The sequence below is a fragment of the Zeus faber genome, assembly GCF_960531495.2.
Source record: "Zeus faber genome assembly, chromosome: 17".
Taxonomy (NCBI): domain Eukaryota; kingdom Metazoa; phylum Chordata; class Actinopteri; order Zeiformes; family Zeidae; genus Zeus; species Zeus faber.
This window is the reverse complement of record NC_137204.1, coordinates 9,781,274-9,800,554: the sequence shown is the minus strand read 5'-3', so window position 1 is coordinate 9,800,554 and position 19,281 is coordinate 9,781,274. Positions and strand designations below refer to the sequence as shown.

Genomic DNA, 19,281 nt, shown 5'->3' with positions numbered 1-19,281 from the left:
GCACCTTTAAAGAGCCGCATGCTGCTCCAGAGCTGCGATTACTCACTGTAACCTGTCTGCAGTAACTGCTACTTGCCCATATTGGGCTCACTACTTGTTAACTGTGTACGTAGATAGATAATGTACACATGTTTTATTTCTTATTTTATTTAAATTTTAATCTCTTTCTTGACTCTACAGTTTCTTGCTGCTGTAACGCCCGAATTTCAATCCGGAGATTAATAAAGTTCTATCTTGTCTTATATTATCTTGTCTTATTGAAGTAAAAAAAAAAAAAAAAAAAAAAAAATATATATATATATATATATATATATGGAGATTTACATTTAAGTTAATTACAGTTTTTTGCTGATAGCTTACACACTGAAAGTTAATGCTGAGACAAAAGCATCAAAACCTTAACTTTTGTAACCATGCTTTAAACAAAGGCACCGCAAGTACAAACACATTTTATGCTTTGCACTTTGTTTGCAATTCTGCCACACACTTCTTGCAAAACACCACACACTGTTTCTTACATTAGACATTGGAAAACACTTCCATTCAAATTGTTAAACATGAAATTGAAATAGGCAACACCCACACCCGCACACCCACATGAAAACACTTCTACAGTAATTGAAAACCAATCAACCAATCATTTCTCAATTTACGGCACGCGTGGTGATGTTTTCCCCCTTTCCTAACCAGGGAAGACGTTGCTTGTGATGTGGATGAGGTGATGTGGCCAGACCCTAACAGAAGGATCCATACACCATCCACCCCCTCCCTTACAATCCCTGTAATAGTTTTTTGTTGTTGTAAAAACCTGCAAAGCAAAGAAATAAGTTGTATATATATTTTTTCTGAAGCCTTTCAACAGTATTTTTTTTCCATTGAAATTTGAGTAAATGTGCTGTAGTGGAACAATCTTTCACAGAAGCCTGTTTGAGAACATTAAAAATCTATACAAAGTTCTGGCGGCAGTGTTTAGTGTAAGGTAGCCGACATCAGTGTGTTCAAATGTTGTATGTGTGTATGATTTCATTGCAAAAATGCCATTTTGAAAAAGGACTGTTACAGGTTTTGATTGCAGAACATCTCACTTGCAGCGAGGAGTTTGGATTGGATGAAACTCACATGAGTGAGTTTCAAGACTTTTTTTTTTGTGATTGGCTTGCCCCACTTGTATATGGTTGCACCTACACACACACACACACACACGCACACACACACACACACACACACACACACACACACACACACACACACACACACACACACACACACACACACACACACACACACACACACACACACACACACACACACACACACACACACACGAGTGCCTCAACGTCCTGAGGGTCGTTCCGTCCTGTGGTCATGTCATGTTATGGGGGCAGATGTAAATCAAGCTGAGCCGTTTGAAATGACACGTGTCCTTGGTGCGGTGCTCCGAGAAGCTTCGCTCTCTCTGCGCTGTCTCATCGCAGCGTTTTCTCTTTTAGAATTCTGACGCAAAAGTAAATACAACAACAACATGATACCGAGCAGTGCCTTCTAATTAGGATAAGAACAGTTGTCGAGTGGCTTTTGGTCTGATTCCCTTCTTAAAAATAGGGTTATCGTCTTTTATTTTGTATAGTATTGGTTCCATTGCTTCTTTTTTTTGGTATCACTTGACAGATGTTCTGTGCCTCACCATTCCAAAGACAAATACTCAGACAGGGTAAGACATGGCCGAGATACTAGACGATGCACATCCTTTTGCTGTAGCCAAAATGAGCAGCTTGACCACACGTGAGGCGATATCAATGGCGTTAGATTGATATGAGCCACACAGGGAGAGGAGGTGCAGAGAGGTTGGATGGGCTGGAACTATGGCTGATATCGATGTGCTGCCGTGTGTAAGCGCTTTATGTCCTCCCCGGCGGATGACATTGAGAACGGGAGGCGAGCGCCTGGTCCCTGTGGCTACGGAGCTCAAACGCACATTGATTGACTCGAGCAGACTGAGCGCTCAGGTCAACAGTCAATTCAATCACGTGCGTGTGTGTGCGCGTGTGTGTGGGTGTGTTAGGGTGCGTGTGCGTGCGTGCGCGTGTGCATGTGTGCGTGCGTGTGTGACCAAGAGAGCGAGAAAGAGTACTGAGAGGAGTGTAATTAACCTGACAATACTTTCCAAGGTTTTTCTTATTTTCAATTTTTTTCTTACTTTAAAGCTAAAAGTTTTCTCTGTTTAAATATTTATATAAAATGACTATAATTTTTTAACATTTGTTTATTCTGGAAGCAAGAGGATTCAAATACAATAACTGATAAGTGTATGTTTGCTGTAGAAAAACAATTCTCCCACTTCCCCTCGACACATCAGGTCCTACACATTACACAATAAAGGCATTAAGAAAAGAGAATCAATAAATTAATAAAACAAATGATAAAAAAACATACATAATGGAAATTAATTAATTAATTCATTAATTTGTTAATTAATTAAAGTAAATAAATACTTCAAAATTCTCTGTCATTTTGCGTGTGGAGTTGTATTCTTGTGCCTGTGCGGTTTTAGTTTAGTGTGTATATATATATGTTTGAGCGGTGACTCATTGAGCTGCAAGTGTCAACATTCTTAGAACATTCTTGTTTCTTTGCGAACCCTCTCGCTTAAACCTGCGAGTCATTCGCACAAACACACACACACACACATACACATACACAGACACACACACACACACACACACACACACACACACATCAATCACTCTGGATGCCACATTGTCCTCTCTGACAGGGACTTCTGACATTTACAGGAGTCAGGACAAGACCTTTCCCGCCACAGCGGGAAAAAATGGGCCGAGGGAAGGGAAGATTCAAAAAATTTGCACCTGTGTTGGCTATATTTTCTCGACTTTCAGCACTGTTTTGATAACTTTGAACAATGGGATTGCAAGGAATCCAATAAAAATTGGACAAATGGCCTCGGAGGAGGTGTTAAAAGTTTGTTTTTAGAGGAAATTCAAAAGGCCGGAAAATCTTATTGCCGGAATTCAATGGTCGCTCAGGCAAAGTTGATGAGGAGACATATTGTATGACACACAAGTTTGTGACTGTGGATGCGGGATATGACCATGTGAAAAGTGCAACTTTGGCCTGATGGTGGCACTTGACGCATGTTCCGATCGGACCAAATTGGGATCGATATCGATCAATGTGCCAAACTGCGAACAAAGAGACCGGGCAGATTTTAATTTTGTTGGTATTTGTCGGTGTCTAAATAATCCTCGGCTGTATCTGTGTGATTTAGGGACCGTGATCTAAAATGGCGAAGAACATGTCGGGGGGACTCCCGGGAGTGGAGGACCTCACCAATGAGGAGAAGGAGATCATCAACAACGTGATCGCACGCGCTTCCATGATGGAGGCAACGGAGCAGGAGAGGATCGGGTGAGACGAGATGTGGCCTGTTGTTTCTTTCGTATTCCAAAACATCTCCAAAGTGCACCGTCGTGCAGCGTTCTGACGCCACTGTGATCGTATGTCTTTCAGCCGTCTCGCCAATCGTCTGGACAATATAAGGAAGACGGCGTGCGGCGATGGACAGTCCCGTTGCCTGCTGTGCGGGGAGTCCTTTGGGCCCCAGGGAGTCTCACCCGTCCTCTGTGTCCAGTGCAGAAAGGTTGGTGGCCAGGAAAAGCAATCGCACCAGAGAACGGGTGAAAGGAACAGAAGGCCCACCATACAGAGTTATTACTCCTGTACTTCCTATAGTGTCATACAGCAGTGTTTCCAAACCTTTTCTCTTCCACTTTTTAACAGCACACTTAATTACAATGAAATTGTCCCACGGCCCACGGAAATTGTCCCACACACGGTCCCGCTCAAGACGTCAGAGACATGTAGAACTGTGTTATTATAATGGCCTACTAATAGTGACGCAAGAGTTGCAAACTCTTCTTAACCGGGGAGTCACTGGAGCCACTCGGACATAAGAGTGGCTCCAGACTCCTGAGCGAGTGAGTGTATCTTTGATTCCTGAACTGAAAATAATGAACTCTTGTTCATCGTTCACTGGAAGTCCTCCCTCGCTCAGTGTGCATTCAACCAACTAAATCTAATCTGGAGTCGTGGAAAAAAAAGCGAACGACTCGTTTTGCTGAGTGACTCGTCAAGAACCGAATCTCAAAATAGAGTCGAAGCTTTCATCGCTACAAATAGTCGTCATTTTCAGCGTGAAACTTGTTCTGATGACTGGAACTGGTGAATTTGATTAATTGGTACAGCCTTGCAATTTTGATCTTGAAACACAAAAGCTCAATCCCATTATTTATTTAATTGTGTGAAATTTGCACATTTTTCACAGCACACCAATGTGCCAAGGCACAGCGGCTGAGAAAAACTGTCTTATAGATCCAGGGAGATTTACTGTGGGGATAAATGGCCAATTGGCTGTGCTCACTCGGTGTACTTTCCTCGCGTTGTGCACATTATTGTGTCTTCTTTCTGCTCCCAATTCCCAACAAAAGGTTAATGCCATCTGAACTGTAAAAGTATATGCTCTGTGCACCTGCCACCAGAGACCAATCTGTGTATGTTTACGCTTGTGGACATGTGTGTGTGTGTGTGTGTGTGTGTGTGTGTGTGTGTGTGTGTGTGTGTGTGTGTGTGTGTGTGTGTGTGTGTGTGCGCATGTGTGCGTGTGCGTGGGTGCGTGTGTGTGTGTGTGTGTGCTCTCTATGGATTTGCCTCTGCAGCATATGTGTAATAAATGTGGGATTTGGAGTAACAGCCGGTCGTGTCCTGTGTGGCTCTGCAGGATCTGCAGTGAACAACAAGAGGTGAGTGACAGAAGTGAGGACAGTGCGACGGGTGAATGGATGAATACGTAGCCAGGACCGAGGGACCTACCTTGATCATGATGTCGCTTACAGTTTTTATTTTTTAGGTCACTGCTTAGGACCAAACAAATGTGCTTTTACATTTCCATAATAAAAAACGACGCCGCTTTTTAGTTTTTCATTTGTAGAGATTCATTTATACAGTAATATGTTAATGACGGCTCTGTTTTTTGGTGTGGGTTTTCCCTCAGGGAAGGTGGCCTCCTTACATAAATGCTCCTTCCTGTCAGTCATGCACCACGTCATACAGATAGATACATACAGACTGTTTTGTTCCCATGATGAGCAATGAGTGAAATGTTAAAAAGAGGAAGGAATTTGTCATGGTGATAGCTGGTACAAACAGACAGTGGCATAGAGAAAGAATGCTTATGCTTAATATGGTAGGATATTTCTGGACATGATGAATGACAATATTAATAATAATAATATGCATATATGAAACAGTACGTCCCCAGCTAATAACGGATGGGTTAGACTAACTTATTACAGTGTTATCAGAGAGTATTGCACAGTTTATTGCACAGTTTTTCACGGCTTGTACTGTCATCGCTTCGTATAGATAGATAGGTTGGGAAAGAATAACAATAAACCTAACTTTTAAATGTGTTCAATAGAAATATATAGAAATATGGCAGTACACACCAAACCTATACAATAACTTATGAAATACACAGTGAAGCAGAAAGATGAGCTTGAGATAGAAATGGTGACGTACAATAAACCTGACATTAAATATACGCATTAAGCAGTAAGCAAGATGTGAGAGTAAACATACACTTCTATATGAACAAAATCACATTCTGGTGGTTGTGCAAATGTTTTTTCTAGTTGTTTTTTTCGGACATACATGAAATTGGTTATTATAAAACCTTTTCTCATCACCTCGTTCAGATACAGAAGCGATCAGGGGCTTGGTTCTTCAAGGGCCAGACTCAGCAGGTACTGCCCGATCCCTTCCCCCTCTCGCGCCCCAGCCAGCCAAATACCAGGCCGGCGGTTCAGGACCCGACCCCAGAAGACCCCGTGGGACATCGCCCAGAGCACGGGACGGCGATTGGCAATGGTATTTGATTGATTGGACGGGATTGTGATTGATTGACCGAGTTGTATCTAAACCTCAGTTCCTATTTCAGAACTGCAACGCCAACCCTGTGGATCGGAACAACGGGCTGGAGCAACACTGCAGGGCTGCCGCACTGAGAGCCAGTCCCCCGCAACGGCCGCGCCCAGGACAGCCTCCAAACCCACTCGAACCCGTTTACAGGAAACTACAGCCGACCCGGCCACGTGTTTGGAATTTAAGCGTGAGGGGCATTCAACGATTGATCTTAAATTCAAGCATCAACATGTCACCATACAAATTAAAAGGAAATAATGGACAAGGGTATATTATGTACTGCTGTGTGTGATCATTTTATAGCACTGGCAACAAATGTGGAAAGTAGATCTTCGGCGAGAGAGGTCGCAGAGTTGGAAGTGCAGGGGCAAACTGCTCCTTGCATCCCTGTCGCAGTGGGCATTCCTGGCGCCAGTTCTGCACCAGCCCGCAGCACTACCGCTCCACGATCCCTGCCGGATCAAACCGGAGACGACAATGACTACGATTCCGATGACAGCAGTAAGATATACTGCTCTGATAACATCACACTCACACTAATTTTTTTTTTAATGTATAATTTATTTAATTGTTTGTTTATTTATTTATTATTATTATTATTATTATTATTATTATTATTATTATTATTATTATTATTATTATTATTATTATTATTAATATTAATATTATTATTATTATTATTATTATTAATAGTAGTAGTAGTAGTAGTAGTAGTACTATTAGTATTAGTATTAGTATTATTATTAGTAGTATTATTATAGCTTGATTATAGCCCTGACAGATAACTTTCTTATTTCACATTGGCTTGTTTTATACAGCCAACATCTCATCACATCCCTTACTCCAGAAAGCAATTTATCTTCTTAGAACTTGTGACTGCGGTAAGAAAATCTCTAATATTTTACTCAGTTACGATTCAGGTGTCGTTGTTTTTCCCTCTGGTCTTTGTGGTGTCGTCCCGTAGCCACCCTGGGCTCCCTGCATTTCAGCCTCCTCTACGAACAGGAGAACAATGCCCTGCACTGTTGCATTGTCAAGGCCAAGGTAAAAAGACACTGTATTTGTAATTCATGTGTGATCATTGTGTAATAATTCCCTGATTTGTAATCTTAACATTTAGCCTCAAGATGTAACTGTCCGCTCATTTCTGGACATGACCAACGAAAAACAACAATATATATATGAATTCACATTCATGCTGACTCCTTTTGTGTATTCATTTCTCATCAGGGTCTAAAACCAATGGACTCAAATGGGCTCGCTGATCCCTATGTCAAACTGCACCTGTTACCCGGCGCCAGTAAGGTATAAACACATTCCTTCTAACACCCTGTGGTCACCATCCATTCATTTATTTGCATTCCAATATTACGTGCAATATTACGTGATTTTAGCTCACTAAAACTAAAGCGATTATTCACATTTTCAGACTTTTGTGATTGCAATAACATAAAGAGCTCGAAAAGGTGCCATGATGACTGGTATTTAATCTGGTATTTAATGTTTAATGTTTCTGAAGTGCTATAAATTGCACAAAATAGTCCTGCTTCTCTAACTTCCACAGCATCCAATAAAACAAAATTCCCTGCCCTGTAGTTTTTATTAACATGGTCATGAGTAAATAATATATTATATTGTACTGTACTGTATTTCATTGTATTGTATTGTGTTGTATTGTAGCTATTCTAAGATAAGATAGTACTTTATTGACCCCAGTAGGAGAAATTCAGGCGTTGCAGCAGCTCAGTGGGGAACGTGAAGTACGGAGTGGGAAGAAAAGAACTAGATTCACAAATATATACTGTATATAAAAAAGTAATGAACAGTTCAACAACAACACCAACAGCAACAACAAAAAGTTATAAATTCATATTGAACAGCTCAAGAAAATACAGTCTGGCTATTTTCCATGAAATGTATAATAGAAATAATATAATAATCCTATAATAAACAAATAGGTGCAGCGTGGGGAAATTAGCATATGGAAATGTCTAATAATGACAGTACTGTTTATTAAATTAAATTTGAATGAAATTCTTTCAGTTTTTTAATGAATTTCATCGATGCTATTCATCTCTTAGTTTGTATATATTGATATCTCGCTCTCTCTCTCTCTCTCTCTCTCTCTCTCGATAGATAGATAGATAGATACATAGATAGATAGATAGATAGATAGATAGACAGATAGATAGATAGATAGATAGATAGATAGATAGATAGATAGATAGATAGATAGATAGATAGATAGATAGATAGATAGATAGATAGATAGATAGATAGATAGATAGATAGATAGATGGATAGATAGATGGAAAGGAAATGTCTCTCATATTTGTGTCTTTTATCTGTGTCATTGTCCCAAAGTCTAATAAGCTTCGCACCAAGACGCTGAAAAATACCCTGAATCCTGCATGGAACGAGACTCTGGTTTACCACGGCATCACAGATGAAGAGATGACTCGCAAAACCCTCCGGTAACATCCCATTTCGAATCCACTCTTTCCCCTGTGCGCTCCTCTCTCATGCACACATCTCATATGTTCAGATTCAACACAGAGCTCTGTCTGTCCATGTCTTCAGGCTTTCAGTCAGTGACGAGGACAAGTTTGGCCACAACGAGTTCATCGGGGAGACCCGTGTGCCGCTGAAGAAGCTGAAGTTCAACCAGAAAAAGAGTTTCAATGTCTGCCTGGAGAGGGTCATCCCGGTGAGTCCGACGGCATCCCATCCTGTCGCAGAACATACGTACTCTGAAATAGATTTTTATACTCTTGAACTTCTCCATCTCTAAAGGTGAAGAAGGCTGTAGGGGGTCCAGCCAGGGGCATGGCTCTCTATGAGGATGATGTAAGAAATATTTTTTAAATCATTTATTATGTATTATTATTATTATTATTATTATTATTATTATTATTATTATTATTATTGTTGTTATTATTATTATTATTATTATTATTATTATTATTATTATTATTATTATTATTATTATTGGTCCAGCCTGCATCTTCTCTGTGTTTTTTGGGCTCAAAGTATCTGAAACACGACAACGGCAGTATGCAGACATGATTGAGGTCTCGTCAGAACCTGGACGCTTCAGACGTCTTGTTGTTGGAGTTGGAGCAGAAATCAGTGAAAAACTGTCATAATCTTTATGACAAGTCTAAAAACGTTGAGCCAATTTTATTAGTATCTGGAGCGGCCCGCTTTGTGACATCATCATCCGAAGTTATATAAGTCCAAGCTTTGTCTCTCGCAACTCATTTGCATCCAGCCACTCGCTACGCGAAGACAGAGAATTTCAGCCGATGCTGCGTTTAACAAAACCCGAAAAACTATAATTGGTCACAGAAGTGTTTTTGTGAAGTACATTTCTGAGAACGTTTGCAAGAACCTTTCCTTTGTGTCCACACTACATGATCCAGGAAGCTTTTAGTAGTCATGCTGATGTAGAGAGGAGCTACAGGACGAACTGATGTTACGTTTCATGGGAACTCGAAAATTTGTTATTGGTGTCAATAATGGACCCAATGTATTGCTGCCTGCAGCTATATTTATAATAATTATTATTATAATTATTATCTTCATTGTTATTAGAACCCTATTGTTTTTGTTCCGATTTTTATTATTATTTTTCTCCTAGCCCTTGTTTTTTATGTCTGATCCCAATTATTCATGTGTGGTTAAGTAAATAATTTATGCATCCTGCAGATATAGTGGTGATTGGACTTTAACTAAAGAAATATAAGATACAAACTCTTAACCAATATTATTTTATCACTGTTAACCTTTATTATGCTTGAAATAAATTAAGTTAAAGTATTACCAGAAGGCAATTGGAAAACAAAGTAACAAAGTGCAGCATAATAAACGTAAAAAAAAAAATATACACTTCTGAAGACAACCAACACGCACCAGAGTAAGTTCTACTAAATAAATACAGATTAATATCCCTGGAGAATAAATAGACATTCCAGAGATCTCAATGTATACAATCTTCCTGAATTATAATGACTGGTAACAATAACCAACATAATACATAATACAACAAACATGTATTTATTGTGTATGTGTTTATAAATATTTTCATTCTTTTTGTGTTTTTGGTGAAGCCCACTACACACAATTCATTTAATTATATATTGCCTACCATTGAAGTCAGTTAAACCACTTACCTTAGTTATTTATTTATAGGTTTATAAAATACATATATAATTGTGAAGGCAGTTTTCTGTTGATTTACAAAGTGCCATAAAATAATTTTGTTCCACAAAATGGAATAATAACCGTGATACATAATTGTGATCACAATATTGACTAAAATAATCGTGATTTTAATTTTAGCCATAATCACGCAGCCCTACTTCAGAAAGATAACCACCGTTAGTTGCAGAGTAGGAAACCCACACACAACCGCAAACACACCACCCGATCATAGAATTACACTGTAACCAGGCCGGAACGAATGAACTTCTGCAGTTACAAAACACACTGGAATAGAGAGCCAAAGCACACTTGTTCCATTGAACTTTAATGAAAGGTCGACTACCCTGGACCCTGCATATTGCTGCCTGAAGCTTTATTTATTATTGTTGTTGTTGTTGTTTTTATTTGTATTTACAATTGAAACTTACAAACAAGTCAAGTCAAGTCAAATCAAGTCACACTTTATTTATAGAGCGCATTTCATACCAGGGCAACACAATGCGCTTTACAAAGACATACAAAAAAGAAAGAGAGAACGAAGTTGTCAGCCCGTCATTACAAAAAAATGCCCCTGAAACAACAGCAACAACAAAAGCAACAACAAAGACAGCAAAAACAACAATAAAAGCGACTCCAACCACAGTGGCAGCAACAGCAACAGAAAACAACAACAGCAGCAACAACAGCCACAGAAACAGCAACAGCGGCGGCAGCAACATCGACACCAGCAGCAACAACAACAGCAGCAACGTACACGCAAAGACGTCACTGGAACCGGAAGTGGTAGCTCCCACCGGAACTGGAAAGGTCACTCAGGTTAGAGATGGTTAAGTCGAGGTATAAGGTTACGTTAAGTTGAGGTATAAGGTAAGCGAGAGTTAAGTGTAGGTATAAGGTTAGCAGCAGCAACGACAACACCAGTTAAGGTATAAGGTTAATGGCAACAACAACAGCATCAGCAGCAGCAGCAACGACAACACCAGCAGTGTCCATACCAGCAGCAGACAACGGCAGCAACAAGAACAGCAACAGCAACAGCGCACAAGCGAAGATGTCACCGGGACCGGAAGTGGTAGCTCTCACCGGAACCAGAAATCTCCTCATCTGTATTGAGTCAACAGTGTGTACCATCTCATCTCAACGAAGTAACGCACAGCAAAGACGTCACCGGAACCGGAAGTGGCAGCCCTCACCGTAAACGGGAATTTCAACTGTGTGGACCATTTCATCTTAATCCAGTCACGGTCCTTTAATTAGCGTCCCTAAGTTTTCAATTAGACCTCGGGAGGGAGATCCTTTTGACTATCTCTCCAAAGACACACCCTTCTTATAATCCTCCCACTGTAATATCACAACAGAAACTACAACAACAGCAACAGAAATAGCCGCAGTAGCAGCAGCAGCCACCAAACAACAACAGCAGCAGCAACATCAACTCCAGCAGCAGCAACAAAAAACAACAGCAAAAAAAGACAACAGCAACGCACACGCAGAGAAGTCACCGGAACCGGAAGTGGTAGCTCTCACCCGAACCAAAGAAGTCACTCAGGTTAGAGACGGTTAAGTTGAGGTATAAGTTTAGAGGTGTTTAAGTTAGGGTTAGAGTTGCTTAATTTTAGCCATAAGGTAAGCGAGGGTTAAGTTTAGGTATAAGGTTAGCAGCCAGACAGACAGACAGACAGACGTCAGTCAGTCAGTCATAGACTGTAGCGAACAGCAAGGTTTTTAACCTGCTTTTAAAAGTATTCAGTGTGGGGGCATCTCTAAGGTCCCTCGGTTGGGTGTTCCATTTACTTGGGGCATAGATACAGAAGGCAGCTTCTCCTGCTTTAGAGTTGGTACGAGGGATAGTTAAAAGACCACTGCCTGTGGACCTGAGAGTTCTTGCTGGTTCGTGTATAATTAGCATTTATTTTATATACTGAGGTGCAAGGCCATTTATAGCTTTATATACAAGTAGCAGAATCTTAAAATCAATTCTAGTTTTAACAGGGAGCCAATGTAGAGATCTAAGAACAGATGTGATATGTTCAAACTTTTTTGACCCAGTGAGAACGCGTGCAGCCGCATTTTGGATTAACTGTGTAGTTTCTTGATGAATGTGATGTGTTGAAGAATGAAGGAGTGACCGCTGACGCTGACTTGATTAAAATAATAGTTTTATTACACAAATCAGCATCAAACCAGACTTGCCTAGGACGTCCAGGAGAGACCCGAGCCGGATGGAATCTCTGCCAAGCGACGCTCTGCACTCGCTTTTAAAGCTGTACAGAGATAACATACCATATCTGGTTCCAACCCATAGGTGCCCGCTCAGCCTCTGTCTTGTCATAAATCTAAACATTTCCTCCTCTGGTTGAGCTGGAAGAATCAACACAATTCCCTTTCCCATAGGGCCTCTGAATAGACCCGTTGTTATTTTTGTTCTCCGTAAGACATGGAAGAAATACATCTAATAGTAACATAGTTCATATTATGACCACACTATAGCTCAGCTTTGGGAGCTCAGTGACCTATTCACCTCGAACCTTCCAGACACCTCAACTGTAGCCGCTGCACAGCTGATTTCGGGAGGCCGGTAATTAGGCCATTACAGTAGTCCAATTTATTTTTATTTTATTTTTTTTAGAAGAAACAGTCTTTAATCATCACACGACACTCCACAACACATGCTTGCACACACACACACATGCACATGCTTGATGGTGGCCGGTGAAATGGCTCCTCTGCTTTTGACCCATCCTGGCTTGTCCTTCCTCCGGGGGCACAGCCAGGAGCAGTGGGCAGCGTACGTGGACGCGCCCGGGGACCAGGTGATAAGTGTCCATCGCTGGTCAGACGATGATGGGTGCTTGTTTTTGGTGGGGGTCCTTACTGACGTGAGGTGGAGGAAACCCCATGTGAACACGGGGAGAACATGCAAACTCCACACAGAAAGGCTCCTGTTTTTGGAAGATAACCCGCCGGAGCACGGTGCCAACAGCGCCCCAGGCGGGAATCGAACCCAGGACCTTCTTGCTGTGAGGCAGCAGTGCAATGCAGCAGTGCCACCGTGCCACCGTGCCACACGGTGGCACGGTTTACTCGTTATGAATGCATGGATACATTTTTCGGAGTCTGCTTTTGACAGGAAGCCTCTTAATTTTGAAATGTTTTTTAGATGGTAGAAGGCTGATTTTGTGATTTGATTTATATGGCTCTTTAAATTTAGATCTCCGTCTATGATTACACCCAGATCTTTGGCTTCATTCTTGCTAACTTGAGAACTAAGATGAGCTGCAATTTTCGGTCTTTGAGCCTTTGCACCAAAGATGAGTATTTCTGTTTTGTCTTTGTTCAGTTGTAAAAAGTTATTTGACATCCATGCATTAGTATCATTAATACAGTGAGTGAGAGAGTGTATGGGGAGTAGGTCATCAGGAGATAGGGATATGCACAGTTGTGAATCATCTGCATAATTATGGTACTTTATTTTGTGTTTCTTTACAATATGTGCCAATGGAAGCATATAGAGGTTAAACAATAATGGTCCCAGAATTGAACCTTGGGGCACTCCACATACAATATCCACTTTGTCTGACACAAAATCTCCAATGGACACAAAGAACTGCCTGTCCTGTAGGGAGGTTTTGAACCAATTTAGAACCGGGCCAGATAGGCCGACCCATTTTTGTAATCTCGCGAATAAAATCTGATGGTCAACAGTGTCGAAGGCAGCACTGAGATCCAGGAGCCGAAGAACAGATCGTATTTTTGCATCAGTGTTTGTGTGTAGATTGTTCAGAACTTTAATAAGTGTTGTTTCTGTGCGATGGTGAAGTAGAAAGCCAGATTGATAGGTGTCTAAAAGGCTGTTTGAGGTTAGATAGTTGTTAAGCTGAAGGTAAACTGTTTTTTCAAGTATGTTGCTGAGGGACGGCAGGTTGGAAATGGGCCTGTAGTTGGCAATAACTGTTGCATCGAGATTGCTGTTATTCAGGAGTGGTTTAATGACAGCTTTTTAAATGCTGCAGGGAATATACCTGATTGAAGAGAGCTGTTTAAAATTTTGAATACCTCATGTGCTAGGCAGTTAAAAACTGTTTTGAAAAATGTGGGAGGGGGTTCCAGGCAGCAGGTGGAGGACCTGAGCCAACCAACAATATCATCCAGTCTTTTTATGTCTAAGGGGACAAAATGAGACATGGCAGCAGCCAGATTACTGGGGAACTGAAGGGTAGGTTCATTTCTGAATGTTGAGGCTCTAATATTCTGTCTGATAGCTATAATTTTGTTACTGAAGACTGTAGCAAACTGCTCACATTATTCAGTGGAGAGCATCTCTGACGGGGTTGTAGATGGTGGATTAATAAGTCGATCAACAGTGAAGAAGAGCACTTTACTATTGTTGAGGTTTTCATTAATGATTTTAGAGAAGAAAGACCGTCTGGCCTGTTTAATTACTATATTGTATCGATTGAGTCTATCCTTGTAAATTTCATGATGAACCTGAAGATTTGTCTTTCTCCATTTTCGTTCTGCCTGGCGACACTCTCTCTTAAGCTGCCTAATAACTGCTCCATTTCTCCAGGGGGCTTTTCGTTTTTCTATGTTTTTAGTTTTAACAGGTGCAATCTTATCAATGATATTTTGTATTTTGGAGTTGAAGTTGTTCACAGGATCCTCAGTTGATGATGCCTTGAACAGCGGTTACTCATTTACAATTCCCTTAAAGGTTTCAGTGGTATTATTGTTAATGATAGGTTTTTAAATTGTTCGGGTACCCCTCTGTTGTACAGGAAGAGTAGACACGTCAAAGAAAATGCAACAGTGATCTGAAATAGCAACATCCATGACATAGGGTACAGTGATATTTTGTCCTTTTGATATGACTAAGTCCAGAGTATGCCCCTTATTGTGGGTGGGTCCAGAAACGTGCTGAGTGAGGTCAAATGCCTCTAATAGGCTAATGAAGTGTTGAGCATCTGGGTCTGTTTGATTGTCAACATGAATATTAAAATCACCTGAGATAATTACACAATCATAATCATCAACAGACATTGAGTTACATTGTATTGACACTTAATTATGTTGAACTGTTAGTGCTTATTGATATTCCTAGCAGGCAAATAGATACTGCCTACTTGTTCCTTGAATCCCTTTCCATATTACTTACTATGTTTTACACACTACAGGTACTCCTCATTTAACGACCTACCTGTTTAACGACCGTTCGGACTTACTACCAGCTCTCTGACCAGTCTGTATTGTACACTATGTACTCTGTACTTGTACACTATGTAATACCGCGGCGTCTCAGCGTCAAGCATCTCATCGCGCATCACCCTTATATACTATATACACTATATATGCTATATACATTATATATACTATATATATTATATACACTATATATACTATATGTACCATATATACACAATATATACTATATACACCTTATACACTATATACACTATATACACTATATATACACAATATACACGATATTTACTACATACACCATATATGCTATATATACTATATACACTATATACACTATATACACCATATATCATATATACAATATACGCTATATATACACTACATATACTATATACACAATATATACTATATATACTATGTATACTATATACACCAGCGGTTCCCAACCTTTTTGGACCCACGGCCCACTTGAAAATCTCAAAAATGGTCGCAGCCCACATCCGACCAGAAGTAATAAGGGAGCCAAACAGTGTGTTCTCAGAGGGATTATATTTTAACAATCATATGCATTCTTATACATACAGTGCAGTAGTGGTAAAACTAAAAAAGTGGTGGGTTAAAAAGAACCTTATATCTATGGAACCTTCGCGTAACGTTCGTAACGTAAAACGAACAAGAACAGGGTGATATGAACTCACCTCATGAGAAGGCTGATGTTGCACGGCAGACACCAAATGCTTGATGTCTGGCTTCAGGGACGACAGTCTAAGGTGAAGATCTGGCTCAACATTCAGTTTATTCCTGTATATTGTCTTCAATGCCGCAAGCGCTGAAAAGCCAGTCTCACGGAGATACGTCGTCGGGAAAGGCTTCAGAAGTCGCACAGCTCTGTCGGACAGACCAGGATTTGTGTTCTCGATGCCCATACATGATGTTCCGATGACTTTCTTTCCCTGATACTCCTTGAGTTTATAATCGAAAAATTCAAGCGGCTTGGACATGTCCTGTTGGTGTTTAGTCTCGAGGTGACGGCGCAGTATACGAAGCTTCAGAGCTTCGTTTGATAAAATCTCGGAACGCACCACGCACAGCGGTAACGGTCCGTCTTCCATGCCTGTCCAAAAAAACCCCAATGATAAATATTCTGCGCTTTTTCCGAACCTTTCTTTTTTGTTTGGCAGGCTGGACTGTCCCGTGGACTTTGCTAATGGATAATGTACCAATGGCTTCTTTTATTTTCAGTAAGGCTGATGCTTGCCAACCATCCATTTTGATTATCACCGCAAGTTCAAAAATGTACAGGTGCACGTCGATCGTGGTTCGGCTTGGACGTAGTACGCCCTTACACAAGTTCCTGTGTATCAGTTGTGATGCATTTCTGAAGGTTTTAAAGAAAAGATACCATGACATTTTTTTATTATTTTTTTTACATTTAAAAACGTTTTTGTAATTAATAATTTTTTATTTATTTTTTCATAAAATCTGTGTTTTGCCCATGATTTGGCGTGCCTCTTGTAATACCCTGGTGGGAATCGCTGATATACACTTTATACACCATATACACTATATACACGATATATACTATATACACTGTATGTTCTGAGTCAGTCTCGTTCCCGCAGTCTGTCAGTATTCATTACACTAGCGTTCACAATGGCCACACCCCCTTACTGTGAAATAACACGGGTCCTCGCTTATCGACCAATTCACTTAACAACCTGGAGCGGAACTCGGCCATTAAGTGAGGACTACCTGTATACACTTTAATTATCGATAACAAAAACCATATAGCACAGTAGATGACTTGTGGAAATATACATAGTAGCAGTAGCGTGTACGAAAACTCAGCTTTTCTATTATGATTTTAGTATTTTAGTATAACTTTGTCCGTCCGTCTGGTTCTTCCCAGCCGAGCACAAGCAAGGAACGGTGTCTTTGGTTTTCAAAGACGAAGGGAGGTTTCTGTCAAAATATGTGGGCCTGTTGAGGATATGCTTGGGCGTGGTTACAAAGACGGGTACATGGCGACCCTGACAATCATCAAGCAACAGTAGAAGGATGGCAAGAACTTATTAGATATATGGGGACTATAGTTTTACATTTCAATTAAGAAGTAGGGCATATATTGAAAATAAAATAGAGAAATAAATAAACATTTATATATATATATACACAGTATAAACAAAAAAAAGAAAAAGTACAGGAATTAATATTTCTAATAGACAGCCCTTAGATTAACTTTAAAATCATCTTTATTTTTTCGTGCGTTATTTGAGTTTTGGGGTCTGGACTCTACTGCATATCTCTCCTGGCTTAAGGTGTACAGCATGAACTAGAAATACAGGAGTGATGAACTTGAACTCACCCATTGGATAGAAAAGTAGAGCAAGCAGGAAGCAAAGCAGGCCTCGAGCAGGTAGAGCAGGAGGGACTGGCTGTTTAAATAGGCTGGCCCATTATGGGCGTGGAAGCTTGTGGCGCTGTCAAGTTGTCTGACAGAACTAGCTCTGCAAGCTACACATCTTTTTTTGCTTCATGTATGTGTCTATGTGTTACATTACCTTGTTCATTGGTTATGCCCATATGTAAACTGTATGTAAATTGTCTCTAGCTGAAGGATGGTGAGGATTGTGAGGAGAGGGGTCGTATCCTGGTGTCCCTGACGTACAACAGTCAGCAGAGTCGTCTGATGGTGGGAGTGATACGCTGCGCTCATTTGGCTGCCATGGATTCTAACGGATACTCTGATCCCTTTGTCAAAATGTATGCGTTTGTGTGCCCTTTTGACATATATTAACAATAATTATTTTAGGTTTAGTGTAACCAAGTGTAATGACTTGTTGTTTGTTACAGATGCCTGAAGCCAGATATGGGGAAGAAAGCAAAAAACAAAACGCAGACCAAAAAGAAGACTCTCAATCCGGAATTCAATGAGGTCAGCAGTTGTATTTATTTTTTGTATTGTCTTTTTGATGACTTATATGGAGTAGCGCATGCTTTGTTGTCTTCTGTTGACCTCGGTTACAAATCGGCAGTTTGCACTAACCTTTGAGATCATATTTCATGGTTGCGTTACAGGAGTTTGGTTATGAGATAAAGCATGGCGAACTTGCCAAGAAAACCCTGGATATCTCCGTTTGGGACTATGACATGGGCAAAACAAATGATTTTATTGGTAAGTTCAGTTGAATTGGCTCAAATCGCATCATAAAAATTGCATCACGTGTGTACCCATCCACCCTACCTCCATCCATTCATCAATCTGTCCAAATGTCCAATTGAATAAAAAAAGGTTGTCATTTCCCTTTACTTCTAGGTGGATGCCAGTTAGGCATCCAGGCCAAGGGAGAGTGCTTGAAGCACTGGTACGAATGCCTCAAGAACAAAGATAAGAGGATTGAGCGCTGGCACGTCCTACTAAACGACAACCCTGCACAGTTTGAAGATTGAGGCTTCTTTCCCCCTTTAAATGTATATTATATATTTTTTTCCTCAGTTATTTTAGGGAAAGATCCTTTTACCCTCCAACCGATCGGGGGTGTAAGGATCATATCCTTCTACTTTTATGTTCCTTGCCGCAAGGTAAAATGTGATATTTACATTGTTTCAACCCAGCAAAAAAAAAAATGGATGGTACGTGTGATTCTCTGTAAGACGTCTCTCGTAAGATGACCTCAAAACAGTCAGCAGTATGTATCTGGTCCATTACTAACGTGTTTAGTGTTACTATATGAAAACGTTGTCTTTTCTCACCAATGCAATACACAAAATTCAGTACCGCATTGGAACAGTCAGAAAAACAGACAGAACCTAAAAACCCTCTTATTTGTTTTCGACAGGTTCTTACGAATCGTACCCGTTATTTCAGACCTCTGTCTT

General features: G+C 40.4%; 1 protein-coding gene across 1 annotated transcript; it reads left to right on the top strand.

Annotated features, from left to right (window-relative positions):
• Positions 1-3,301: 3,301 nt before the first annotated feature.
• On the top strand, positions 3,302-18,852 carry rph3aa (rabphilin 3A homolog (mouse), a; the record flags this gene model as incomplete). The annotated part of the gene is made up of 14 exons (XM_080018355.1): positions 3,302-3,426; positions 3,529-3,658; positions 4,734-4,817; positions 5,772-5,943; positions 6,394-6,498; positions 6,962-7,041; positions 7,228-7,302; positions 8,362-8,471; positions 8,578-8,704; positions 8,791-8,844; positions 18,014-18,165; positions 18,256-18,337; positions 18,481-18,577; positions 18,719-18,852. 14 exons carry the CDS (start codon positions 3,302-3,304, stop codon positions 18,850-18,852), a joined length of 1,527 nt encoding a protein of 508 aa, XP_079874481.1.
• Positions 18,853-19,281: the final 429 nt, after the last annotated feature.